Source organism: Falco rusticolus, chromosome 5, assembly GCF_015220075.1.
Source record: "Falco rusticolus isolate bFalRus1 chromosome 5, bFalRus1.pri, whole genome shotgun sequence".
Lineage (NCBI taxonomy): Eukaryota > Metazoa > Chordata > Aves > Falconiformes > Falconidae > Falco > Falco rusticolus.
Genome location: NC_051191.1, coordinates 9,181,652 through 9,209,647, shown reverse-complemented (window position 1 = coordinate 9,209,647; position 27,996 = coordinate 9,181,652). Strand labels below are relative to the sequence as shown.

General features: G+C 39.0%; 1 protein-coding gene across 2 annotated transcripts; it reads right to left on the bottom strand.

Annotated features, from left to right (window-relative positions):
• Positions 1 to 27,461, bottom strand: SLC13A1 (solute carrier family 13 member 1). Of its 2 annotated transcripts, none has more exons than XM_037390143.1 (15): positions 27,346 to 27,461; positions 25,486 to 25,614; positions 24,642 to 24,778; positions 19,885 to 20,072; positions 19,239 to 19,296; positions 19,074 to 19,149; positions 18,399 to 18,559; positions 13,756 to 13,875; positions 12,441 to 12,539; positions 12,250 to 12,351; positions 5,925 to 6,028; positions 4,918 to 5,027; positions 4,146 to 4,307; positions 3,082 to 3,219; positions 1 to 2,980 (listed from the first exon to the last, which is right to left on the bottom strand). In XM_037390143.1, exons 1-15 carry the CDS (start codon positions 27,442 to 27,444, stop codon positions 2,837 to 2,839), a joined length of 1,827 nt encoding a protein of 608 aa, XP_037246040.1. In that variant the 5' UTR covers positions 27,445 to 27,461; the 3' UTR covers positions 1 to 2,836. The 2 variants fall into 2 exon arrangements, with proteins under 2 accessions (XP_037246040.1, XP_037246041.1); XM_037390144.1 differs by having other exon boundaries at positions 19,083 to 19,149.
• Positions 27,462 to 27,996: the final 535 nt, after the last annotated feature.

The following is a 27,996-nucleotide window of genomic DNA, read 5'->3' as shown; positions in this document are numbered from 1 at the left end:
TCCTTCATTAAACAAATTGAATCTTCTTTCTTTTTTGATAAGATACTTTATCACGCTGTCTGTCCTGCAAAAATAGTTTAGGGAAATTCTGTGGTCTGCATCATGTGAAGGTTCAGACACGATGGGCCTTTCTTATCGTATTATCTACGATCCTATGAACAAGCCAAAAATTAAAGCAAATGAACAGCTGAAAGTCATCCGACACAAACTGAGCTTCAGCTTTTTTTTTTGTAAAAAAAATTGTAGCACTTACTACAGTTGACAGCTTCTGATGAGTTCTCTTAAATCGTGCAAAATTTTTTCTTCCATGAAGATATGCAACTTGAAGAAAATACAGATATCAAAGCATGATTTCACAGAGCAGTGGACCTCTGCAGACCTCAATGTCATGTTCATGGCTGAGGTTACAACAGCCAGTTCTGTATTGTGAACATCAATAAAACTGTGGGAGAGCTCATAAGCAGTCAACGAATTTCCTCTGGCTGAACAACAGTTGCCACATGATTATGATACTGATGATTCTTTGCAAAGCAGACCAGTGAAGACTGAAAATGTCATGTCCACTGGGAGTGGTGAATGTAAGGCCACAAAGGGGACTGTCTCCCTTTATCATGTGTCATTAAAAATTTTTTTTAAAAAAGTTTCACACAGGAAAAAATAGATTCCAAATAAGAGGAAGAAAAATTATAGTCTATTCCACTAAAATGAATATATTTGTTCATGTTTTTAAACACAAAACATTTCACCACAAGGACAATAAAGCACAGGAGAACATTACCCAGGGAAGCTGTGCAGTCTGTGTCTTGGAGATTTTCAAGATGTGATTAGACAAATCCCTGAGCAACCTGGTCTGAATTCAGTGCTAACCTTGCTTTGAGTAAGAGATTGGATGAGAAAGTCTGCTGAGATCTCTTCCACTTGAAATATTCTATGATTCACTGTTGTTTCCACTGCTCTTGAATAATCTGGAAATTACTGACAGAACTGGAAAGGTGATAATTTGGAACTTTAAAGCAAGAGCAGCCTCTTAGTTCGTTCTCCTCTTCGTGCCTGTAGGACCAAAGGCCTATATAAACCATGAGCTCCTTGTCTGGGAAGACACCATATGATGTAATCCAAGATTTATATCTTGGGTTAGTGACTTGCATAAGCATTTTACTCTAGCACCTGATGAATTAGAGGCTTCATTTAGCCAGCTGTTGCATATCTGTAATCGTAATCATTACTATAGGGGATCAGTTAGCATTATTAGCATGTATAGTGGCAGTTCCTAATTGGCCTAGTCATGGACATAACCCTATTTTGCCAAGCACTATATAAAAGATACCCCCCCCCCCCCCAAAAAAAAAAAACAACCAAACACAAACAAGAAAAGGGAGGTAGCCATCCTAAAGAGATAGCAGCCTCAGTCAGGCTAAAAAGTGTGATGGCATGTACAGATAGCATTTACTTACATTAAACTATCACCATTAAGATAAAGGGCTTTTGTAATAACTCATTGCAGCTGCATTTGCAACTATTAGCTAACAGAAGCAAACTACATATATAACAATTCTATACACTGTATTCTGGCATTATAGAAATCATGACCGATATCTCTACTCTAAATATGCGCTATCAAAAGTAGGTGTAAACCATCTAATCAAAAAACAAAAGTGCTTTTTTTCTTGTTAGTAAAAATGGATAATTTACACTATCTGTAAACAACCATCTTCACAACCATCACAGAGGTGCCCCAGGGGATGACCCAAGCTAAATAGCTGCAGTTTTGATTCAGTTTACTAACTAAATGCTCTTTACACATTTTCATGGGTCTTCCCCACATGTGATAAGAACAATGCTGTAGTCCTTCATGTGAAAAACATGTAACAACCCTGTAAGACGCCATCACTTGCAGATATCTTTGAATTCCAAACTTCCATTCTCACTACACTGCACTTTGTGTTTACAACACAGTCTAGTAACCTTAAACAGCCATCTGTCCTGTAGAGATCATGAGCCTCCTGATGAAGATGCACCGTAGTCTTGATTGGTGGAATCAGCATCACATCTTCAGCACTCTGTCTTGTGCTTTCATATATCTACTTTTGGCAGAGATGTATGACGGTAATTTAGTCTCCATACATATAGGTTGACTCAGGTCTATCAATACATGTCTATCCAGAAAAATGCTAAGTGACAACAATGACTTATTTCAGCGAGGTCCTGGAAGGAGGCAGACTAAACATATGTTTAAGTATGTATTCTTCTTCCAGATTACAAAGTGCTTAACAGATAAAGTGTTATGTAAGTGGTCATGCTGCTCTTCCCCGTTTTCTGTGCATTTTTGATAGGTCTGTAAACTATGTGTTCAAGGCAGTCCCCTGCCTGATCTTTTGTTTGTGATCAACACTGTTTCAAACAGAGTTTGAATCTAAAAAACCAGGAAACTAATATGTTCTTTGAAAAACTCCCAATATCACCGAATAGTCAGAAAATGTATTTGAAATAATAAAATCTAAATCTCATAATTCCACTACCCTGAGAATGGGGGCAAACTGCCAGTGATAATGGCTATGCACATTTATTTTTTCCTTCATAACATGAAGATATAAAAATTCAGACTAGCTGAACTATATTAGAAACTTGATCTAACTTTATGATATTTAGATAGTTTATCACTCTTCCTGATAAAACTCTCAAACTGGATGTCCGGTCTCTGGGACTGTGAAATACGGCATTTATAGTAATATAGTTCCTTATCATTGTGACAAAAAGCATTTAAGAGACTCACCACAAATCAGTGGAAAAGAAAAGAAACAAACCCAATTCTAACCAATCCACAGGATTTTTTTCTTTACAGCCCAGTGTTATTTGTAGCAGAAATGTTTGGTGCCCAACTTGGGTAAGTAAAGAGATCGAATATAGGCACTATCCATGTCATAATGGCAAGCATAACTACAGCGACTCCAACGATGTTAATGCCCAAACCAGCTTTCACCTAAATGAGAGGAAAAAGAAAGCAGAAAGTTTCATCAAGACACTGAAGAAAGTTTTAAAAATGTTAAAAATCCCCTTTAGCGTGTTTTGCTTAAAACTCACCATGTCCATAATAGTTAAGTGACCATATGAAAATACAATAGCATTGGCTGGGTTGGCTACAGGAAGCAGGAACGCGAAGGAAGTACACAGGGTAGCAGGTATCAAAATGAAAAGTGGGTTCACATGAATGGCTTCAGCCTATCGCAGAATAAAAGAGAGAGAACAGCTGTCAAGGGACACCTTTGCCTAATGAAATAGATAAATACAAACTTATTGCATTAACACAAATGATGTGTGAACAGAACTGCCAGTTTAAATAGCGAGAAATAATCTTTTCTGATAATTCATTTTTGAGATTATATCTGGGAAAGCCTCAGAAGAGAAAAGGTGATTCTAATACAGAATAGCTACAGAACTTTAAATTCACACCTGATGTTTTCTAATTGTAGTTGAGTCCATAAAATAAGACTGTTGCAAAGAGTATGCACATTGCACAAGCACTAAAAGCAAAAATACTGCAATAAAGTTTATAAAATTTAATTTGTTTATAATACATAGGAGGGATTCAATGAAGTGAGGACTAAGGTTTCTTGGTAAGAGAGGGCAAGGGCATTAGTGTGTGTATAGGCTGGCTAAGAGGAAAATCTACAGACTAGAAGGTGATCAGTAAGTTCTGAAGAAGAAAGAATTGGGTTTTTTGATAAAGATGATAAGAAAGGACACAATTGAGCTAAGGAGAGAAGAAATGAGAAGTACATATAAAGCACATTATTAGCCCTCTCTTTTCTGACAGCTTGAAAGTTGCAGTGTTAACCATTTTCACTGAAGATGTGATCATGAAGATCCATTGAGAGGGCTTCCTTTTCAAGTGCTTCAACTATTCACAAATAGGAATAACAGCATCAACTTCTGAGTGTTGAACTTCTACCTAATTTTACTGAATTTTCAGCATCCCTTGTAAAGGAAGGCCCAAAACCCCCAGGTATCCAATGCACAACACAGCACAGCAAAAAAAAATGCATTAAGTATTTTGTAGAAACTTAAAAACTGCTTCTTTGATCAGCTGTATTATTACATGGATGATAAGAACAGATTCTGATTAAAAACAATTGTGTTATACTCACCAAAGGTGATAGTATGGGCAAAAATATCGTGATGGTAGCTGGATTGCTGGCCACTTCTGTTACTGAAGTGACAATAAGGCATGATATCAGAATAACGAGCCACAAGGGTAATGATCCTAGTGGGGTCAATTTACTTGCTACCCACTCAGAAAGTTTTGAAACCTGCAGAAGAAACATGACAACGTGGTTATGTTTTACTGATCGCTAAAAAGAAAATTTAATAAATGGTATAGGACAGATTACTACCACATGTTTTTAAGCACATCTTTCTAATTCAATGGTGGTTTATAGGAACCCATGCAAACTATATTCCATTTATTTATATTTGTACCTCTGAGACATTTAGAGTAATCATAATCAAAAAAAAATTGTAATATGCAAATATCAGGCTTTATAACCAGAGTTTGGGCCCAAATCTGTATGATTTACTGGAGAAGCCAGCAGAGCTCTGCATGGGACATACTTCAGTGACATAGGACATTAACCCTAAGGCTTTGGAAACAGTGTACGTACACAACTCCTACCACCATCAAGTTTAAATTAAATAACAAACAGTAGCCATCATTGTGCATATTCTTTGAAGACAAAGCAAACTCCTTTTTTTGTAACCCTGCTTTCTGAACCTCTTGAATATTTGCCATATTTATCGAGTTCAATATTGATACAGAATAACTTGCTAAAACACAACAATAACTGTGAATTCACTGCATGTCTGATTTGTTCCTGATGTGGGTCATGCTAATTGTTCAGTATCTTCTATAAATTGCATTACCTCACAGCCGTCTGCCAGGGCAAACCCGCCACCAACAAGAATAGCTATTTCCCAGGGCATGCATGACTGAAATTCCTTCCAAGTAATCAGTGGAGTGTAACCAAAAACAGCTAGAGAAAAAAAAATTAAAAAAAAAAACCCAAACACTAAAACCCCCACCAACATTTAAAAACATATTGGAAAACATCTTGAAACAACCTCTCTAAGTACGTACTTGGGAAATACTCAAAGGCAAAATCTCATCATTGTAACACGAAGAACTCTTTGACATGAACAACCTGTACTTCCTGGGACAGATCTTTCGCTGGTGAAAACTGTCACAGCCTGAAGACAGCAGAGCTGTAACGGTTTCCACTGGTGGACCATTGGCCCCTCTCCCCTCCTTCCCTATGTGGAAGATAGCTACGGGGTAACTGTGAGTTTAATTTACTGAGTAAAACTGCACTATTCAGACAGATTGCTGGGCAAATGCTGTTTTGCTTAGACTCATTTAGGTTCTGATATTGCATTCTCCGTGAACCCCCAGATCTCATTGATTTCAGCAGCAGGATTGAATGCATAAAGAGGACAGGCTAGAGGTATACTTTAATCAGGGTAAATTCCATTTTGAAGGGGGGAAAATTTAATGAGAATGGACTCATTCAACATGTTATATTTTATAGAGTATCTTAAATAAGCAGTAACATTTCCAAAAAATAAACCCAACCCTGTCCCATGCAGTCCCATTCAAAGCCCAGTGCCGTCAATGGGAAGGTGGTTTCCATTGGCAGCTGTGGGCTGCACGTAGCAGGTTCCTGCACAGCACCAGCCCCTGCTGCTTACATTGCTTAATTGTTGGCACTGACTTCCAGGCCAGGGATGCTTTACTTCACAGTAGGATATTATCTTGCATTAAGATTGTAACATTAGTACTTAACTACATTCCTGTAACAAGTGCAATAAGTTATATTTATAGTAGTATCTTAGATACCTTATAGTAGTAAAATCCACATCAAAATATACTCAACTGTTTTCTCCATTTGAAGTCCTAGACAATGTTTTTGCTGGAATAATAAAGAACAGGAGGCCTATCACTAAGGCAGTTGTTGAATCTGTAGCATAGCCTTTATACCTAAGGAGAAGTTAACAAGAAAAAAGCCACATAAACATATAGTCAGGCTGAGCAGGGGAAACAGGTGAGGAGAAGGATGGAGCAGCAGAAAGGAGCTGTTATGGACTGACCACAACCCCCCATTCCCCACTGCTGGCCACCACTTGGTGCAGTGGAAAGAGGTAGAGGATTCGGGAATGAAGGAGTGAAGTTAAGAAAGAAAAGGGGTGGGGGAAAGGTTTTTAATTTTTGTCTTTGTTTCTTGCCATCCAACTCTATTCTTAAGTGGCAATTAAATTAAATTACGTTTCCCAAAATCAAGCCTGTTTTGCCTGTGATTGTAACTGTTAAGGCATCTCTCTCTTTATCTCGACTCACGAGCTTTTTGACCTTGTTTTCTGAGTGAGAGAGTGACTGGGTGGATGTCTGGTGGCCAGCCAAGGTCAGTTCACCACCTCTGTAGAAATACTAGATGCAAGCACTCTAAATTTGTAAATAAGCATCTCGAGTAAGCAGGTATTATTTTGTCGCACAGAAATAAACTGGGGGAGGGAAATGTTTGGGAATAGCTCATGCTTAAACAACTGATTTTTCACAGTTCAATGATAAATTTAATAACTTTAATATGCTCTGTAATAGATTCAGTCCAAGAGACCTTAAGAGCACTGTGCATACCCACAAAGGATGATGCTTTTGTAGCTTAAGAGAAGGCAGCAAAGCTTTATTATCATCCTCCTATGGCTGTCACGATTAGGATCGTAGACACAAGGGCCAAGTTTATTGTGGTCATTTCCAGTGCCTGAGAATTTCTTGCACTAGTGTTTCGTGAGGTGATCCAATACCGTTCTAACTTCTACAGAGTAGCCCCAAGATAAGGTAAAGTGTAAAGCTGAGCTCTAAGGCTCTTTTAACACATCCATCCGATTCAGTTAAACACTGTTAGGTGGTGACATATCCCAGCCTGTCTTATTTCAGTCAAGATGGTCACTCAAATTAATAACAATTTTGCTGAAGAAAGTTAAAACTAACATTTCCTAAGCTTCGTTATTATATTTTCTGTAAGTTTCCTGAACCAATATACCAATATATTTGTCCTCTCAGCCTCATGCCATATGCTTTCTGCATATGCAGCTACAGTAGGTCGATGTATAACTTCCCAGCAGCTTAAGGTTTTATATTCAACCAGGGCTTTTCTCTGAAAGGGAAAAATCGACTCCCAGTTATATGTTACAAATGTATAATCTGGCATAACCATTTGCTTTAACAACCTTAATATGCATAGCACCCTGACGCCACAAACAGCATTGTTTCAGCTAACACTGTCACGAAATGGAGCTGCAATGGACTTGAAGTCGTACCCGAATATATTGTCTCCTGCTTCCCATTGTCTGCTAGCACAGAAAACACTTTTAAAAACCAGATTATTATTTTGTTAGGGTTTCTTGAGGCAGAGTCTTCTGCCTATATATCACACTTAGCCTAGGACCAGATGCACAGGCTCTAAAGAGCAGAAAATCTTTTCCTCTAGGATACTACCCTGCAGTCTTTAAGACTTGCTAGGAGTTTTGAAGGAAGGCAAGAATTAGATACAGAAACAATTCATGCTGCTGCTTTCTTCTAGGCAGCTGCATCTTCACAGGATGATCGAGGTTGGAAGGGACTTCTGGAGGTCATCTGGCCCAACCCCCCCTGCTGAAGCAGAGTCACCCAGAGCCAGTTGCCCAGGACCTTGTCAAGATGGCTTTTGAATACCTCCAAGAATGGAGACTCCACAACCTCTCTGGGCAATCTGTGACAGTGTTTGGTCACCCTTACAGGTAAAAAGCATTTCCTGATGTTCAGGAGAAACCCCCTATGTTTCTATTTGTGACCATTTCCTCTTGTACTGTCACTGGGCACCACTGAGAAGGGCCTGGCTCTGACCTCTTTGCACAATTCCAAGTATTTGTAGACATTGACAAGATGCCCCTGCAACCTTCCCTTCTGCAGGCTAAACAGTTCCAGCTCACTCAGTCCCTCCTTACAGAAGAGATGTTTCAGTCCCTTAGTCATCTTCATGGCCCTTTGTTGGACTCTCTCCAGTATATCTGTGTCTTGTACTGGGGAGCTCAGAACTGGATGTAGCATTCCCGGTATGGCCTCACCAGTGCTGAGCAGAGGGGAAGAATCGCCTCCCTTGACCTGCTGGCAACACCCCTCCTAACACAGCCGAGGATACCATTTGCTTTCTTGGCAGGAAGGGCATGTTGCTGGCTCACGTTCTGCTTGGTGTCCACCAGGACCCCAGGTCCTTATCCACCAAGCTGCATTCTAACTGGGTGGTTCCCAAGGTGTACTGGTACCTGGGGTTGTTCCTCCCCAGGTGCAGGACTTTGCACTTCACCTTGTTGAACTACAGAGGTGCAAAGTTTTGCTCACAAAAACCGACTTCCTGATGCAAAACACCATTCTCAGAAAACCTGCTTGGGACACGCACAACATCCTAGTGCTAGTCATACTATTATGAAGACACATATGGCACCATTCCAAACAGAAGCTTTTTATAATCATCAAATTTTGAGATAAACTTGTTTGAAAGTCCATTCATTCAAGCTGTAACACAATTGCATCTACAACATCTACCTGCTTATAACACTGCAAATCTCATTGTCCTCTAAGGAAGCAACAAAGCTGGGGATTACGGAGATCTCAAAATTACTCCAACTGAGATCATTGTAGAGAACAGGGCTGTGGGCAAAAGTACATAGTTGCCTTATACTGGAAGTAAGAAAGGAATAAACTGTGCAGAAAAAAGAAAGATTACACTCGAGAAATAATCTGAGGAAGTGTGAGGGAAGTCCACCTTGCGTATGACAGCTGTAATCAGCTGCAGCCCAGTGCTGAACTTTCTGTTTCTTATGAGGTCCATAAAGTCCTGGCCAAAGGCCAACTTGAAACTCCTTTAATTGAACCTAGTACCTACAGCCTGGAATCAGGCCATGACGTGGAAGGAAACTGCCGTACCAGAAACTATGTGTGATCCTGTGCTGTCAACAGATGGGGAGGAAACAGACGTTTTTTACCTTGTGCTGCTCTCTATAGTGTTATACAATATTTATTAAAACATCCTGCTGTCTGCCTCCAGAGAGGGGTAACAAGAGCTCAGAGCAGGACAGTAAAGGAAGGATTAGTCTTTAACAAATTCACAAAATATTCTTAAGTAAAATTGAGGGGTAAAGTCAACGTGTATTTGGAAGGCATCTGACAATGAAGCTTAAAATTGAGTTCTACTAAATACCGATACAGCACAAATATCGATTAAAAATTGGCTGACATTTCAAAAAGTATCCCTTAAAAACTGGGTAGTTATCATCATTAAATACCAATATTTCTGCTGGGATTTAAAAAAAAGTCTGAATTTTAAAGGGGTATTCAGTATCTTGTGAGGATGGACACAAGTGGCTGAGAACACGAACATGGGTGGTGGAAGTGATAGGTATTTTTGTCCTGAAGCAAAACTTAGAGCATTCCATTCGGTTTGTCAAAACAAAGCTTATAGTGTAATGCAGTTAGACCAGATACACATATCCTTAAAGAACCTTTCACAGAAAATTTTTAATCCAGCAGGGAAAGACAAAACCAGATGGCTGGAAGCTATATTCAGACAGAAAACAAGGTGCGAGGCTGTATTGTTTAGTTTGGCAACAGAGGTGATTATCCACCAGAACAGACAGTCAAGGGAAGTGGTAAATTCTAAAATATGAGGAACCTCTTCTTTGTCACCCTGAAATCAAGCCTTGTTGCTTTCTGGGAATTCATGTTCTAATAAAATAAATCTGCACTGGGCTTAACACAGAGAATTATGTAGTTTTTCTGATCTTCAGCAAGTTAGAATAAATGAACTGATGGTCTTGCCTGGTTTAAGACCCTGGGAGTGGTGTGATTACCACCTAACAGGACCTCCTCACTCGTCCAGGAGGGTCTCAAGGTTACTTATAGCTCTGACATTGCGGCTTTTCATAAGGACAAAGCTCATCCGTGCAGGTGACAGAGCTTCCCTGAGGCTGACTTGGGACAACGGGATAAGATTCTGCAGAAAGTAAGTACTATCAGATTTCTATTAAGAAATCAGACCTCTAAGGGCAGAGAATATTTCCTTACAGTTGTTTGCTGTAACATAAACTTATGGAAGTTTTGCACATGCCTATCAGTATACTTAAATCCAAAATGCTGAACCATTTTGTATGCCCAGGTGTTAGGGAGCAAGCATGTGAGAGATGTCAGCTGCAGTTCATGCACTGCTAGAAGCCTCTTGGACACCAAGTGATGAGTGCAACGTAACCATTGATAGAAGCACAGTTCCTGGGTTTTCCGTTCTTTTTCCTGGTTTTTTGTTTTCTTTAAAGATGGCTTACTAATACTCACAGCTGTACCTGTGCTGGCTCCTTGACCCACTCGCGTATCTTTGCTGAGAAGTTTTCATTGCTTAGAAAAGTAAAACCCTAATTGCCTGGTTTTATGCCTGTTAATGCCATTGATTAAGAAATGAAAGCTATCTAGACATAGGCAAGGTCTGAATAGTAAGAAATGTTTTCTTTCCCCTTAAAGGTTTTGTTAGGGCATAACACAAGCTTTGTTTCTCTTCAGGTTACCTCACCCAAATTATAACATGATTCAGCCTGATGTGATATGATACGTTCTTGCATTTCTTTCCAGGGAAAACACCAGAGGGCATCCACAAAGTAACATCCCCCGTGCAGAACCTGTAACCACTTATTATATGAATATTCCGCTTTTTCCTGCCAGTGAATAAAATCCTCGGACAGTGGTAACCACACAACTTCAAACAGAAAAATGCAGATCTCTGTACCGATTCATTTGAGCCATAAGTCCCATATTTGAAAGGTTGTAAACAATGTCTGTTTTTCAGTATCAGATGTATCTCGTTAAATGGTGCTTGATGAGCACTGGATGTTAATATGAAGCAGAAAGAGAAGCAAAGCCAGCCTGATTACTTAGCTAGCTGATTGCTTGATTAGGTCAGGACTACAAAACCCCTTCAAGAACATAGTGTTTCATATGATAAAATTATCATCAGCTCTGCTGTTGCTATAAGGAAAAAAAAATATTCTTTGGAAATTTTTTTGGTAATTAAAAAGTAAATGATTTTATAATAATCTTGGGTTTTAATACACTTTTAAATGTTATTTTTACACAAAATAATTTGGTTTGCATTTTAAATCTTCAAATGGCCACAATTACTCCTTGTAACATCCTGTACCAGACTTTCTGCCAGAGTACTGTGGAGGGTGTGCGAGTGTACGAATGGTGGGCAAATATTTTAAGAGAAGAGGCATGATGGATGAATGTTCACATGTTGTAAATGACAGACACACAGGAAAAAAAATGGCAAATTACCATCTAAATCCAGCATCAGCCTTTGACCCATCCAGTAATAAATGTTAAATCCAGAAAGACCTAATCAAACACAAGTCCTGCTTATCCATATCTTGCATCTACTTCCCAGTACTCCAGAGTAAAGCTCAGAACTTTATCACAGAAGAACAGAACTGAAATTACAGTAATACAGGAAGACAACAGGAGATATCACAGTCCTCTAAGTTCTTGCAAGAGCTACTGATTTCTTAGGGGGGAAAAAAAAAAAAAAGTCTAGGTGATCCTGGGGAATGGACTGCAGCAAAAAAAATGTAATAGTTCCTGAATTGTTCCTGCCTTTCTAGTAGTTAGTTGAACTATGACATTGAGATATGTATGAACAGAGAGTAATTTATAGCATTAATTAGAGCTATCAAAGAAAGGGATGTTGCATACAATTGTGGCTGATACCAAGGGCAGTAGATAAAAAAAATTCTAACCAAAAATTTATTCTAGAAATTGCAGATTTGGTAATGTAGCATCAATTGTTATGCATTCTTCCTCACTGGGTCAAGTCTAAAACCTAAGCATAATCCCTTTTAAGAGGCAAATTATTCTATCTTGTAATGGATTGGGCACATTTCAGATATTGCATGTCTATGAAATTGCTGGCATTTACCTATTCTGCATACACTACAAAGGTTTTCAACAACTTCAGCCTGGAATGTTTCTGTAATGTCAAAAGGTGGGGTTTTTGTTGTTGGTTTTTTTTGTTGTTGGTTTTTTTTGTTGTTGTTGTTTTATTGTTTTTAAAAATTGAGAAGAAAAGAAGGTCTGTAGTTATGACATAGTACAGCTCTTGTTGGTGTACCAGAAAGATTACTTACTTTGGGAAAAGTGAAGACCATCCTGGGATGAAGCCAGGCTCTCTGGTGAACCACAGCAGGGTCATTAGAATGAATAGGACAAGTGTAACAGCTTCTGGGTAGCTACAGCAGAAACAGAATGGGTTATACATTTTCCTGAATCCATAATTGGATTTACTCACTATTGTTTGCAGATTTATAGTTTTACATACCTCATTGGTCCAAGCTTCTTGTACTCCTTCTGAATCACCTGTGCTGATGCCTCTTCTCTAGCTGTTTTCTTCTTGCCACACTTGAACATGTTTTTAAAACTGGAATGTAAATTAGCAATATTAAATGATAAATTAAGTGCATACAGAAAAAAAAAAAGTCCAACCTTTCCAGTTACCAATAGCACTTTACAAAAGTAAATTTTTCACTTTACAATGCAGTATTGCCCATTTAATTATCACACACCAAACTAAGTATATTGGGATTAATTGACAAAACACAGTGGGAGATTGACAGAGGCAGCAACAAAATGTGTCCTGTTATTGACTACCTCATTTTCCCAAGAAGGATGAAACTTTAATCATGAAAACTAATTGAAACATTCAGACGCATAGCCTGGCTATTTAAAGAAAGTCATCTACAACTTCGCTTTACTTTGTTTTGTAATGAAAAAGTTTCTGTTGCATGAGTAGCCTGCATACTGATCAGCGGACTGTTTGCTATGACTAGGTTTGCATTCTTGGATATGAAACGACCCTTATACTCTTAAATAGAACACTATCGAAACAATCAAGAAAAATGAAACAATAAGCGTTCACATATAGAGTGGTAAGCATGGGATGACTCTAAGTCTGCTTAAGGGTACACAGTCTCACTCTTTATCTCTTGCACCATAAGTAGCCCCACAACTGTGGAAGACTGGTGTCATTGTTATCTCTGCAGATGTTAGTGAACTCATGGAGAACAAGGCTTTGAAGAATCAGCACAAAAGAAATACTGTCCTCTCCAAAACCCTTAAAAGGACAAGCTCTGGAGGGGAACCCACCTCCCATCATACCACCACATGTAAATTTGGAAAAGTGGAAGTTTTTTACTTCACATTTACAAATACAATCATCCAGTTTATTAACACAGATATTGCTCAGGTATTCAAGCCAATCCCTGACTCCAGTGAATGGCAACATCCTGACTATAAATCTTCTGGTCTTAGACTAAAATGTATAAAAAAAAATATCAGTATTCTTCTGTCTTGCACACATGCACTGTTTAATGATGATGTGTGTATGTTCTAAAGGAATGGGTACCACCATTTGTGATACAGAATTTTCACATTGGGTTGAACAGGCAAGAGTCCTCACTTCAGAAAATTCTTGTCCCATCCAAAGACTCAGCCTAAATCAGAATCTATGATGCAAAAATCACTGTTGCGGCATTATCTTCCTATCAAGCCTGTTAAGCTTAGATGCAATGTTTACTCCTGCTACAAGGTATCTCTTATATCATCAACCTTTAGTTTTATTGATTACATTTACTTACTCAAACCCAAGGAAAAGCCACTGGAGCCAGACCCAGGAGAGCAGCAGAATAATAACTGTGATGGGGATGGAAAGGATAAACCAGGATCCAAAATTGATGCACTGGCAAGCTGGGTAACGTCTGGATGAAAGTAAAAAACTGTTCAGCTGAGTTTTGCAAAGGAATAAAGACTTGTGAGAAGTGCCAGAAAACCCTGCTGCAAGAGAGTTCTCCTGGCTGGCAGCTGACTTCAGCACGAGGTAGCCTCTGGCATCCTCTCCCTCCCACCCTGTTCCTGATCACAACCACTGCAGGAACTAGCAGTGCCAGTTATTTGAGCACTAGATCAGCAACAGCTGTGGGGACCTGACACCTACCCAGGTGTGTCTAACCTGAGTTCAGTAGGCAAGGAAAGGCCACTCACAGCGTTACGGGCCACTAGGACCACAAAGAAACAGAACTTGAAGAAAAGCAGTTCTTTGAGAGGAGACTTTAGCACAAGAAAATATACTCAAATGAACAAGCTCCAATGAATGTAACAGACAACAGTGGAGACAACATTGAGACGAATATTGTTTAAGGTTCCACAAGGGATTCAAAACCGATTTAAACCCAAATTATTATTACTAAATTCCAGGAAAGGTAGGAATGTTCATTTGTTAGGTGGCTTTTCTCTCCAGTCACCTTGTCTCTTTGAGGCTCTCTTAATCTACTGTTTATGGATATGGGCCATTCAATCAGAGCTCGCCCTGCCATATGCATTTTAAAAAAGGGAAAGATGGGCTTTGGTTCTCTGAAAGAAATCAGTTTACTGTTGAATGAAATAGATGCCAGATAGGCAAATCGCCCATGTAAATGAATCCTGTTTTCCAATTTACTTTATCAACAGAAGTTGTTACTCTGATTTTGAGCTTCTCCACCTCTACTGAGAGAGCTTTTAATGCTAAAAGTGAGAAAATTCTAGTCTCCTTGAACAGCCTTCCTCATCAATGCAAAAATCAGAAGGGAAATCACAGTGTCCAGACAGAGGCAGTAGCAACTATTTCCAACTACTAGCTAATCTTTTGTATTTCAGACCTTGCTACGAGAAAAGGAATTCAGATGGTCACGTAGGTGTTTGAGGCAATAAATGCTTATTATAAACACTCTCTCAGGTATGGTGCAAATTTTAGGATTGATCTATATTTATTATTATGCTTACATATATTGCAATTAAAGTGCCAACAGGGACTCCTACCTATTTCTTGAGGTGATGCTCTAAATTGCAACCGTACATAGTGATGAGACAGTGACACTGGAACAAGAAAAAGCATTGTGCTATTACATATAATTTAATGATTCTGTGGCTATTTACCTTTTCTTACATGATTAGCCACATCAATTTTTGAACGTACGAATTGCAAGATAGGAAAAACTGACATCAGCATAGCAATGATTTAATGTTTCATCACTTGTAAAGTGTTTATGATCTTTCCTGAATTACGTGTGACAATTCCTCACTAAGCAGCAAAACAAGCTCTTGAAAACTTTATGTTAAAGAGTCAATTCAGTTATATAATATACTGTGGTCAGGTTTCACAGTAAGTTTGTACAGGGCTGAATGTATATGTAAGTATTTCTAGTAATCCAAATATTAAAGTTAGGTATTCTTCATCTCCAGAGCAAATATTCCTCAGGTAGACTGGATGATCAATTTCAATGATTTTAAAAATGACCTGTTATATAGCATGGGTTGGATTATCTGTTATTGTTGGTTTATTTACTACAGGTCTTGCCTGAGGCAAGGATGGACAGGACACACTGAACTATTTCCTAGACCCATTTCCAATGGAAAATGAAAAAAGTGTGATTGATTTTAATAATCCTCATTTTACAGTGATTTAGTGCCGATAACAATAAACCCTTCCTAGGCAAACACCACAAATGGCAACAAATTTGGTTCATAGAACAAATCCAGATAAAATTATTCCTTTTATGACTTTTATAAGATCACCTAGGTTGGAAATAGTGTAATGTTGGCAAAGTTTGATTCTCCATGTTGGAAGGACAAAGTCAGTTACCAGAATAGGATTCAGGAAATTGAGTAACCTGTCAGTGAGTCAGACTAGAGAACCAAAGGTTTGATTGTAGGATTTACTCTTCCACAAACATAGGAGAACTCAGTTTTGTCCCTGACACAATGTTATGTGGTAACCATTTCTCTCTCTAACGTCTCCACAGCCTTCCCCACACCCTGGGGTGCAGCTGCCTGCGCTCCTAGGATCCACAGCCCTGCTCTGCTACGGCCCAGCTGTGAAACTTGGCTTGCAGGGCTGAAGAAACTGCTTTGTGTGGGAAAAAGCTGTGGGAAAGTTTCTACAGCAAGCTGGGCAAGATTAGAGAGGTAAAACTGCAGTAGTGAGATAACTGACATGGGGATTTGCAGCAGCATGCAGGATTCAAGAGGAAAAACAACAATACAGAAAGAGAGAAAATGCTAAAGGCAAAAACATGTAGTCAGAAGAAAGAGACCCAGCATCAATGAGGATCTGTTCCAGGGAGCATCGAGGACCAGCCCATCTCATCCTCACTGATACCTCACTAGCCAGTAAAGGCTTCTCAGTATTTTATGGGCAGTGGTGAGCAGACCAGTGCTCATCCTACTAGCTGGTTACACAACTTCTCGGTGTGTTAGCCAATACCTTTTACTTTCTTTGTTTTCCTTTTTTTTTTCCTAGTTGGATATATTCTAGATGCTATACTGTAGCTTCTCTTTGCATACAATTAAAGAATGAATAGACTGACCCTGAGAGGCTCAGTAACAAATCTGTCTTGAAAAGGAGCCCTGATGGAAGCTGGTCTCACTGGCAGGCGTGCTTAGCATTGCACCAGCATTGCCACTGTTTCCTTCTGCCCCGTGGAACACAGCGTAATTGCATGTCCTAAATCAACAGCAGGCTGAGGGATCCCGGCAGCACACAGGCTCCAGGGCTAACACAGATACACTGGCTTCCTCTTCATGTGACAAACGAAAAGGAGGGAAGTAGAGAACATAAACTCTAATTCCAAATTCTTTAATGCTGAAATAGGGAAGATATGAAAAATATGGCATTTCATAGCACCATTTTAAGTGTTTTGCCACTGAGTGGGAAACCCAGGAATATGCTCTATGTGCAGCTCTTTTGCTGAATTATTTTACTTCAGATGCTTATGATACGTGAAGTTAGACAGCAAATGTGTCCAAGCCATGCTAAGAGGTCACTTCCCACCTCAGACAGGGCATAAATACAAACAAAGCCTCTAAGGAGAAGGGGAGGAAGACAGTTAAAGATAAAAATATTTACACAGTTAGGTGGTAGATTCATCTTAAGTTATGGATTAGGAGCAGTGGTTACATAAAGGTTAAACAAAATCCTGGTGGGAAATATAACTGGATTATGCATGCAGTGCTCCATGTACAGCACATGCTCCTAGCAGAGGGTGAAGGCACAGGGAGAAAACAACACCCTGCTTATACATTCTTGAAGAGATTGTTAACAACTAAGACAAACTGAAAAAGCAGCTACAAGCCAATTTTCTTCAGGTTTCCTACAACTTCAGTGAAATGAACAAGAGCAGTTCTTACCCCTAGTAATCAATCTTGGATTCTTCCAGGCACCTGAGTGTGAAGCCTGCTTGAACCAGAAGTGTTTATGTGTCTAAAAGCTGAAGCCTGAAGGGCTTATAATGCCATAGGCTGCCCTTCTTTGGCCCCAATAACAGGCATTCTTATAATTTGCATATGGTTTGCATTGTTGCTATTCCCTTAGCACGTGCTGTACCACTTCAGTTCTCTTTCAGCAGCATGCTGAAGTCAAATTTCATCCATTCATGGAACACAGGTTGGAAGAAAATCTACTAATAACAGTTTTTTCACCATTTTGTCATGTGTGGTACAGAATAGTGGACAGAGGGTAATAAAAGGATTGTGTTCTGTTTTAAATTAGAGTAGGAATATTTCTAGCAATGAGCAGTTTGCAGAAGAAAAAAAAAAGTTCAGCAAGACCTATTGGTTTTTCAAAAGGTTTGGAATGAAAACTGCCAGTTTTCTTTTCAAAGTAGTTCTACTTAGGAAAGAAAAGGAATATTAATGAATGGTTTTAATAACCTCAAAACAAAATGTTTCACTGAATGCAAAGTTTCAGGCTGGTTTGAAATTAATTGCTTTCTCTTTGGATAATGGACCTAGATTCCTCATTTCAACAATACACTAGGCACAGCCTCCTGGAAGTCTCCTGATGCTCTTTGCTAAGCAGACCTGAACTTAGCTCCTGCTGTACTTAGAAATGAGTAACAGTCCTTTAAGGCCAGATAATGTCTGTCATATTCCTGCTAAGTAGTGTCTTGCTCCTCAGATAAACCCACCTTTTTCCATGCAGCTATTCAAAGACTAAAGTACTACTTAACTGAAGAATGGTCATCTTGTTGCATGTATTGGGTGATCGCTTATTTCCCAGTGTAAAGTAAATACAATAATGCAATTTCATTTTATCTCTTTAACAAAAAGTAAAAAGTAATATAATAAAATAATATCAAACCAAAGGGTAAGGTTTCTAATGGATTTTAGAGGAGCCATGTAAGCTCAAGAAAGAACAGTTAAAATTCTGGATTAAGAAGAATACACATAATTTAGTACAGTCTCTTACGTGTTGAAGTGCTCAGCAAAGATCAGATTAGTCGATGTTCCTGTGATTGTGGTCAGTCCTCCAATGGTAGCAGAATAAGCAACACATAAGCACATCACTTTGAAAATCCCACTGTATTTGTCCTTTTTGCTTTTTCTCCCTGTTTCAGTAGGCGGTAGGTTCTGCTTAAAGAGAATATACACCAATTAATATATAGGAAGGGCTCATCATTAAGGGCAAAAATAGGATTGAAGGATGTCCCAGAAGAGCCAGACAATTTGCTGGCAGTATAGCTGTACACAGCATGGTTTGGTTTGCTGTCACAGTGGTACCACAATTGTTCATGCAAAGAAAAAGGAAGGAAGGTCAAATCCTGAAGACCTTTGCCTGAGCTGTCTCAGTCTTTAAGTAAGAACTTCCATTACATATGCTGATATATATACACACCTGATATACAGAGTTTGTACTCTGGTGACGTTGCTTTAACTTGTGTAAAATACACTGGGAGCACAAAACCACTAATGAAATAACTACATAAGCAAACTATATGTATTTGTGGATCTACGCATGTATCTCATTCCCATGAAACTAACTTCACTGCTGGCTGTGCCATGTTAGGTGTTACAATAGAAGTGAGATTTAAGTTAAAACTAAGGTACACATATTAGCCGCATAACAAAAAGGCACCTTAAGTACCTTAAGTACCTGTTTCTTTTCTTTTTCATTTTCCTTTTCAATTGTGCACACAGTACTACCCACATCATTGTCATATCTGGAAAAACAAAGGCAGGTATTGTAATAAACGGATATACTATTCAGATGAATTCTTGGAAGAGAATTTAGTAAATGAATAACTATTACCCATTAACTTGTTTTTCTTTCTTTTTCCAGTCACTGCTTTCACATTCTGCTATATTTTCTGTAAGACATGGATGCAAAGACAGATAAGTATTTAAGGGAGCTAAACTGGAAAGGCTCCATCAGCATGTCCCATCCCATGCAATCACTTCACATCATCCCATGAATACATTTGCAAGTGCCAAACTTAAAAGCAGCCAAGCTGTGGCCTACTCCTTTGTGACTTCTATTCCCCAGAGTCTGAATCTTCTAATAAGGAGCAAACTTACTCATTTACAGTCCAACTTTGTACATAACCAGTTCAGATTAATTTGTTCTCCCAGCGTTACCCTAGAGCTCTTTTCTTTTGCCAGCGTTAAACCCCAATGTATTTATAGCCTGTAGCCATATTTCATTTCAGACGTTTTATTAAGCTGAACAAGCCACCCTCTTTTCTCTTCTCCCCTCCTCTCATTACAACTCCCATATTCTGCACCTGTTCATCTTTAATTAATCTCTGTGAACATGAGAGACCTCACGTGCAGTAATCCAAGAGAAGTCTTATAATGAAGCATGTAATGATGCTAGCACTTCCCTAGCCACTCAGCTTTATGCAGTGTTTACTTCTCTGCAGAGCGAGAATGGGCAAAGACAAAAACTCCATGCCTACCGTCCAGCTCCAGTGCCAGGTTGATGGAGCCGTTAGAGCAAGACATCTCCAGCACATCAGCTTCTGTTTCAGCTCTGATGATCTGCTGAGCAACAGCCTCTACAATTGGCATCACCATGGCAGCAGCAGAGGTGTTGCTGAGCCACATTGACAAGAAGGCACAGCTAACCATGAAACCCAGCATAAGCCTGGAACAGGGGAGAAGAGTCTGTGGCTGCTACAGCAACACCTCCTATCACCACTTTATTGAATATAAATGGAAAGTATTTTCAACAGAAAGCTTGAATGTAGGAAACTCTGAAAATTTAAAACTTGTGATTGACTTGTTTATGAATTAAAATTATCTTGATCAAAGACATTGAAATTATTGTATTTTAGAGTTAAAGGATCAACTATATTACAAATTAAAACAGAAGCAATAATGTCTATTTACAGAATGAATCATCTTTGAAGAAAGAGCACCATGCATGTCACAAGTTCAAAAATATACTGTTAGTGTTGTTAATCCCATATTGTGCAAGCTAGGTCAAACCCTTGGACTTAGTCTGTAAATCCTGTAGATACCAGTCCAAGTGTTATAGGAATAAAAATTCAGGAAATGGTACATAACTTTGTTCTGAATCATAGCACCAAGACAGGAGTAGGGATTATTTGTGTTTCAACAAACATCTTATTTGAAATTAAATGGGAAAGTGAAGGTCATTACAGTGTCTTAGTCTGGTCTTGGCACAGTTTATGCTAAATCTAATACAAAGCACAGAATCACAGACTGATCGGGGTTGGAAGGGACCTCTGGAGATCATCTAGTCCAACCCCCCGCTAAAGCAGCTTCACCTACAGCAGGTGGCACAGAGACACGTCCAGGTGGGCTTTGAATGTCTCCAGAGAAGGAGACTCCACAGCCCCTCTGGGCAGCCTGTTCCAGTGATCTGCCACCCTCAAGGTGAAGAAGTCCTTCCTCATATTCAGGTAGAACTTGTGTTGCAGTTTGTGCCTGCTGCCTCTTGTCCTGTCATTGGGAATCACTGAAAAGAGTGAAAAGAGCCCCATCCTCTTGACACTCATCTTAAAATATTTATATTCATTGACAAGATCCCCTCTCAGCCTTCTCTTCCCCAGGCTACACAGGCCCAGCTCTCTCAGCCTTCCCTCACAGGGGAGATGCTCCAGTCCCCCCACCATCCCTGTAGCCCTCCGCTGGGCCCTCTCCAGTAGTTCCCTGTCTGTCTTGAACTGGGGAGCCCAGCACTGGACACAGCGCTCCAGATGCAGCCTCTCCAGGGCAGAGTAGAAGGGATCACCTCCCTTGACCTGATGGCCATGCTCCTCCTAATGCCCCCCAGGATCTCATTGGCCTTCTTGGCCACGAGGGCACACTGCTGGCTCATGGCTAACTCTTGCAGTTCCTGATTGCACTAGTTCAACGCACTGAAATGCATCAGTGACTGGAGTCATTCTAGTTTTACACAACAAAACACAAATATTCCATGTCCTATCTGGTGAAGCTGGAAAGTAAACTTAGAATACAGGCCACGTCATCATTTTAATGCATCTTTTGCAGTTGTAAATGAGAGTAGTCCTCTTGATGTCCTGTCCCAAGGTGTTGGCGGTATCATTAAAGACCTGCCATGCATCACCACAGTAAGAGAACAACTGTGAGTGGTGAGACTGTGGTGCAGGATTTTCTGAGAAGTCATTTGTGCAATTTATAACAGTCATTGCCTAGTCTTGACCAAAAGCTTCACAAAAACTGGAAGGATTACTCAACACATTAAGACTAGATTTGATACAAAAATAATGTAAGTCATATTATATAACATAAAAATGCCATTCAAAATGTCTCTCCTATTCTTTCATTTCAGCTAATAGCAATAACATTTCAAACTTTATTTTTTCTCAGTCAGGGCACCTTGTCATTTCTCTGTGCACTTTTAATTGCATAATGATGAAATGATCTGCAGACCTGCGAGTGGTGGACCTGATTCGACACCAATTTTCATCAGAAGAATAAAATCCATTAAATTTATGCATTTTTTTATTAGGTCCTCAGATGGAAATTGGGAAAACCTGGGTTTTCAGGAGAAATTTTTATGTAGAGAATACTGCTCAGGCTAAGCACACTGAATATGAATGTTCAAATTGTAGAGAAATATAATTTTAGTACTTGCAAGAGGATTTTAAACCAAAGCAAATTAAGATATTCACTACCATCTTTCAAAATTGTTCATCATAAATTTCCAGTATTTGATGGACTGATGGTCAGGTGACCATTTAGTACAGTGTAGTATATTCTGATAAGTGACTTTAAAATTTATTGTAAAATAATAAAATATATCCTAACCTGTTCAGCCCGTTTTTCTGCATTATTCTCCCTGTGCTGTTAAAAAATATTCTGCATGGAACCTTGGATGATAACTTCATTTACATTCAACCATAAAATCACTCTTTGCTACGTAATGCACAGTCGATGTTTTATTACCCGTTCTAGTCCTTGCAGGCTGCATAGATGTATTCAGCTTTCCTTGCTAGTCTGCACACCAGATGACATAACTGAAATGATGGGAGGCCTTTTGGGATTCATGGAATCATAGAATCATTTAGGTTGGAAAAGACCTTTAAGGTCATTGAGTCCAACCGTTAACCCAGTACTGCCAAATCCACTACTAAACCATGTCCCTAAGTGCCACATCTACACGTCTTTTAAACACCTCCAGGGATGGTGATTCCACCACTTCCCTGGGCAGCCTGTTCCAATGCTTCAACACCCTTTCAGCGAAGAAATTTTTCCTAATATCCAATCTAAACCTCCTCTGACACAACTTAAGGTTGTTTCCTCTTGTCCTATCACTTGTTACCTGGGAGAAGAGACCGACCCCCACCTGCCTGCAGCCTCCTGTCAGGCAGCTGTAGGGAGTGATAAGGTCCCCCTGAGCCTCCTTTTCTCCAGGCTAAACACCCCCAGTTCCCTCAGCTGCTTCTCCAGACCCTTCACCAACTTTGTTGCTCTTCTTTGGACACCTCCAGCACCTCAACGTCCTTCTTGTAGTGAGGGCCCCCAAACTGAACACAGTATGTGGGGTGTGGTGTCACCAGTGCCGAGTACAAAGGAGCAAATGCTGTCCTAGTCCTTCCGCCCACGCTACTTCTGATACAAGCCAGTTTCTCCAGAAGAACGCTGAATGCAAAATCCAGAAGACTCCTGCTATTCTACTTCCAGTGCTGCATCCCCCATGACTTCTAACGTAGAAACCTCATGCCGTGATATCTCTATCTTTGGCTGGATGAGGCTCCAGCATGCACAGGCTGGCCGGGGACTCCTGCTAGTGGAGGAGGAGGAGGGCTATGCACTGAGAGCAGCATGCATCACTGTGCAGTGGGCACAGCTAAGGAGCAGCAGATGCTGAGAGGTGGGAGGATCCTTTCCTTCACAGATCATCTTATCATAACCTTATCATCCTTTTGTCATAATCAGGAAACATGGTAGAGATGAGATAGTTATGAGGGGTACTGCTTCCTCAGGGTTACAAAGCTGTCTGTGGAGTTGCTCTAGGTATCCTCAGCAGCTGGCTGCAGGTTTCTGTGTCCACAGCAAGTTCCCCAACAGTGTTCAGCTTAGCGCAGCATGCCATCCACTTGTGTTGTCCCTTTCAAGGTTTCAGCCAAAAGGTGAGGATTTAGGAGTAATCAAGAAAAGAGAAGTTGAAATAACTAAAACCACATAGCTCAAGAATACAGCTAAAGATAACGGGAGGCTGTTGAACAAGAATATAAGGAGCATTTTGTCAAAAAAAAAAAAAAAAAAAAGAAAAAAGCTACCAGCTATCAAAAGATGCAGAAAAAATAAAAATACATGTGGTGTTTAATATTAGGACAGACAAATCACTGCAGAATAGAAATACTCCAGCGTTTCCATGATCATCTAAGAGGCATCTAATTGTTTAGACCTGGGGTTTATATTTTTCTGACTTTTTACTTCCTGTCACTGCTTCCTGGCAAAAGGTCATAAGCATCATGTATTCTGGGAAGCCAGGCTCACTCTACAGATCTTATCTGCAGCCTCACCAGTGTGCTGACAGATGACTCTGTTGGCCTAAAACTTTTCTGCAAGATTTTAAAGCAAGAAAAGAGAAGATTTTTCACTTCATAAGATGTACGCTGATACTGAATAAGTACAGAGTGTGTGATTTCATCTCCCTCATCACCTCATCCAGCTGGGGAAATTCCTACTCTGATATTTTCGTTATATGTAGACAAAGAAAAAGACATAAATAAAGATGTGCTTACTGTGTTTTCCCTCCTGCACCACATTTTTAGTTTTATGACTTCTATTTCCTCAATGTACATTTTAACTCTTGTATTTTTGTGAACCATCCAGAATTTTGCAAACAGTATTGAAATACAAATTAATAAGAAGCGTAGCACAGATTTTCAGTTGTAGGCATCAGATATGTAACGTACTAACCACCCTTAAGAAACAGGACTCTTACATTATCCACAAATTCATCAGTTTTTTGTTTTGTTTTGGGGTTGGTTTTTTTTCTGAAGGTTCCTTATTATGAACAGGATCACTGCAGGGAACTTTGAATTAGGATTTCAACAAAAAATAAAGTGTCACCTACAAATCAATCATATAATTTCAAATATCTACTTTGAGTAGAAAAGGCTGGATTTCTACTACAGAAAAAGCAGCAGGCATTTCTGGAATACATAGCTTTCCACAAGTATTAATGTTCTTCAAGACATTGTTTAGCACATACCATGCAGGGTTGACACCCACCAGCATCACCATTCTTAAAGCCACTCTTTTGTGGAAATTCCATTTTTCTATTGATGTTGCCAAACAAATTACTCCAATAAGCAGCAGATGAAAGTCTTTAAAATAAGCAGATGCCACCTGAAATAAAAACAAACCCCATTTTTTTAATGAAATGGTGACTTTCTATTAGTATTTTGTATTATTATTTTAATGAAAATAAATCATTAAGGGTATATATTGACATAAATACCAAGAAAAGTTTTTGGCTTAAATTTAGCCTGTTAATTTCATTTAACGAATGATACAAGAGTAACTGCACTAAAGTGCACAGTGTTAAAACAAAATGAAAAAGAAGGCTTAGGATATGAACAAGCTAAGATCATCAGTCACATCTCACATCCAAACTAAATCATCAGTGAAATGCCGATTTTGTTAATTTAGTCATCTATCCAACAGAAGAAAGAACACAGTTTTAAACACAGACTTGGAGTATGATCATCTGTGGTGTCTCCTCTTTGATATGAAGATACGTGCTCAGCATTTTGCATTTTACGCATGGGGTCTTTAGTGTGTCATCTCACTTCTGTAACCTTAAGGATATTTTATATCTATCTAGCATTTTTCCATTGACTGGCATCTAAGCAGTGAATCACAATCTAGAAAAAAATATTAAATAAAAATCAACAAATTCTGAGGTCAAAGCATGTAAACAAGCCTTGAGGAAGCTTGCTGTGATTGGCTCTCAGCAAATCCATGGATTCCCTATCAGGTTTCAGCATTATATGGTTCTTTGCAGATTTTGTCATTGCAATCCACAATATGATAGAGAGGGAAAAAAGGTTTACCTGCTTGGATTCCATTATACCGAACAATGGGAACATAAAGGCAGGGAGCAGAGCTGAAACAGCAAGTGGCAAAGCTTCTGTGAGCCAAAAGATGGCAACTATAAACAATGTGTATGCACATTCTGCTTCCTAGAATACAAAAGACACCAACAGAAATATGAGTGGATCATCCAGGAAAAAAAATCACAACTGCAAAAAAACAGCTATGTCAGTAGAGAGATTCCCCCCACCTGGAACAAGTATGAGTCAAGGGACCTGAATTTAGGGTGCTTGTTGCCTCCTATTGATAACCCTGCTGAGTATGAAACATAGTCTGTAAAATAAAGATTTTTTCCTAAGAAACAGTAAAATTATTTAAATTCTATGACTTATGAAAAGTGGAAAAAAGTCAGCTGCTTTTCCCTTCAAACGTAATTAATTATATAGGTCATTCTGTGCCATTCTCAGATGAAGAATTAACATAAATCACGAATGGTCTGCAGCTGCAAGCAAATCTTCAAACCTCTAGGAGTACTTGCAGTCAATAATAGGTCACATTTTGTCTCTCCTGTAATCAATGAAGTTTTGTCATCAGCATCAATAAGGCAGGGATAACATCTAATATTAAAAGCATAGTGCAAGACTGACAAGAAACATGTTCGCTTTTAAGACTTGTAATTTTAGTGAGTGTCTTTTATTCGAACTCCTGTGAAACAGGATTTTTTCTTTTTTTTTTAATTTTTTATTTATATTTCTGCTCTTGAGGAAAATGGTTTAGAACTTTTAATGCCACTGGTTAAGGCACAGAACTACTCAGCAGCAGCAGAGATGGTTTGCATTTGGAAAGGAATAACTTAATGAAAAGGATCTGGGAACCTCTGACTGGAAAACAACATTAAATCCAAGTCAGTCAGTTACGGTTAGCATTTAATTTGAGGGGGAATCTTGTGTTATGTATGAAACAATTTGACAGTATCAATTAATTTATCACCTAGCAAATGTTCGTCTTACTTAAGTCCTATGTCATTAAGAATTTCTCAAGAATTTTCTCTCAGAGAGGAAACTGAAATATTGAAACTGTGATGTGAGACAAGAATGAAGCCGGTTGTTCTGTAACCATTACCTTTCTGTGGTGCAAGGACTTCTGAACTGGGCTTTTGTGTATTGTTACATGTGATATGTCTAACACATGTGTGATAACACATCACATGAGAATTCCATTTCATTCCACTGGCATCAAAGCTGTACCAAATAGAATCACTAATAACATTTTTAGATAGCTGTTTCATCAGCCTGGATTTATCACGAGTTATTGAATGCTAGAAGAATTTATTTCAAGTAAAATAAAACTAAGGGGTCCTGCCATAACTTTTGCTTTATTTAGGAATGAGAGGGAATTTCTAATATCAGATTCCAGTCATTTGCTATCAGAAAACACAATATATGATGAACTTAATAAAACCCATCATCAAATACAAAGGTAATTGCAAGTGTCTTCCCGACAATTTATCTCCATTGTCAATCATACAGAGCTGTTTAAAAGTGGCTAGAATGTAATAATAAGGACAGGATTTTGAAGGTAGTCTAGATGATGTTAAATGAGAAAAAAAAACCAAAACATTTTCTGAACAAGAAAACAAATATATAATTTGGAACTTCATGTAACCAGCACAGAATCATACATTAAAGCTGTTGTTTTCTCTACATTTCTATGTAAATACAGTGAGCTGACCACAACAACAAAAAAAAATCCCAATTCAAACATCATGAAGTCATTCAAGGTCCCTTCCAACCCAAACCATTCTGATTCTGAAAAGATCTGGGAACCGCAGGTTTAACATACAAATGCAAAATAATTACCTCTCAAAGTAGGTCACTTACTTTGGTTTTGATGATAAGTGGAAGTGGAAGTAAAAGCAGTGGGGTGAGAACAATGAGCAGGAACCTTCGGTAAGCCAGGAGGTAGCTAAGAATCTTCATGGTTGATGACTGGTAGATTAACCTTCCTGCAGAGACTGCCAAAAAATAGGTCTGACTTTAAATAGCTAACTCTGATTAATATTTTTCCAAGCTATCACCTTTAGCCATTGCTAAAGCAGGCCAGTAAACCAAGTTAAAATTAAATCTTGCTCTTTATTGTTTTAGTGAGTTTATTAACAGTAGGTTGATAAGATAAGTGTTCATCATAAACCAAGGTTAGATGTCAGCCTCCTCATGACTTTCTCTCCCTGCCCTTCCTTATAACATCTTTATGTAATCAAAGCATGTTTTAGACAACTAGATAACCAAAAATTTCCGGTGCTCTCCCAGTCACTGGTGGTTTCAGTAGGAAATCGAAACATCTAATATACATAGAATATATGTCCAAAACCAGTTATGGCATTATGTGAAAATATATGCAAGATCATTTTACTGAGCAGAATTAAAAATTCTTTACCTTTACCTCAGTCTGTGGGGATATTCAAAACTTGATAAGACAAGGTTCTCAGCAACCTCACCAAGCTCTGAACTTTGTTCTGCTTTGAGCAAAAG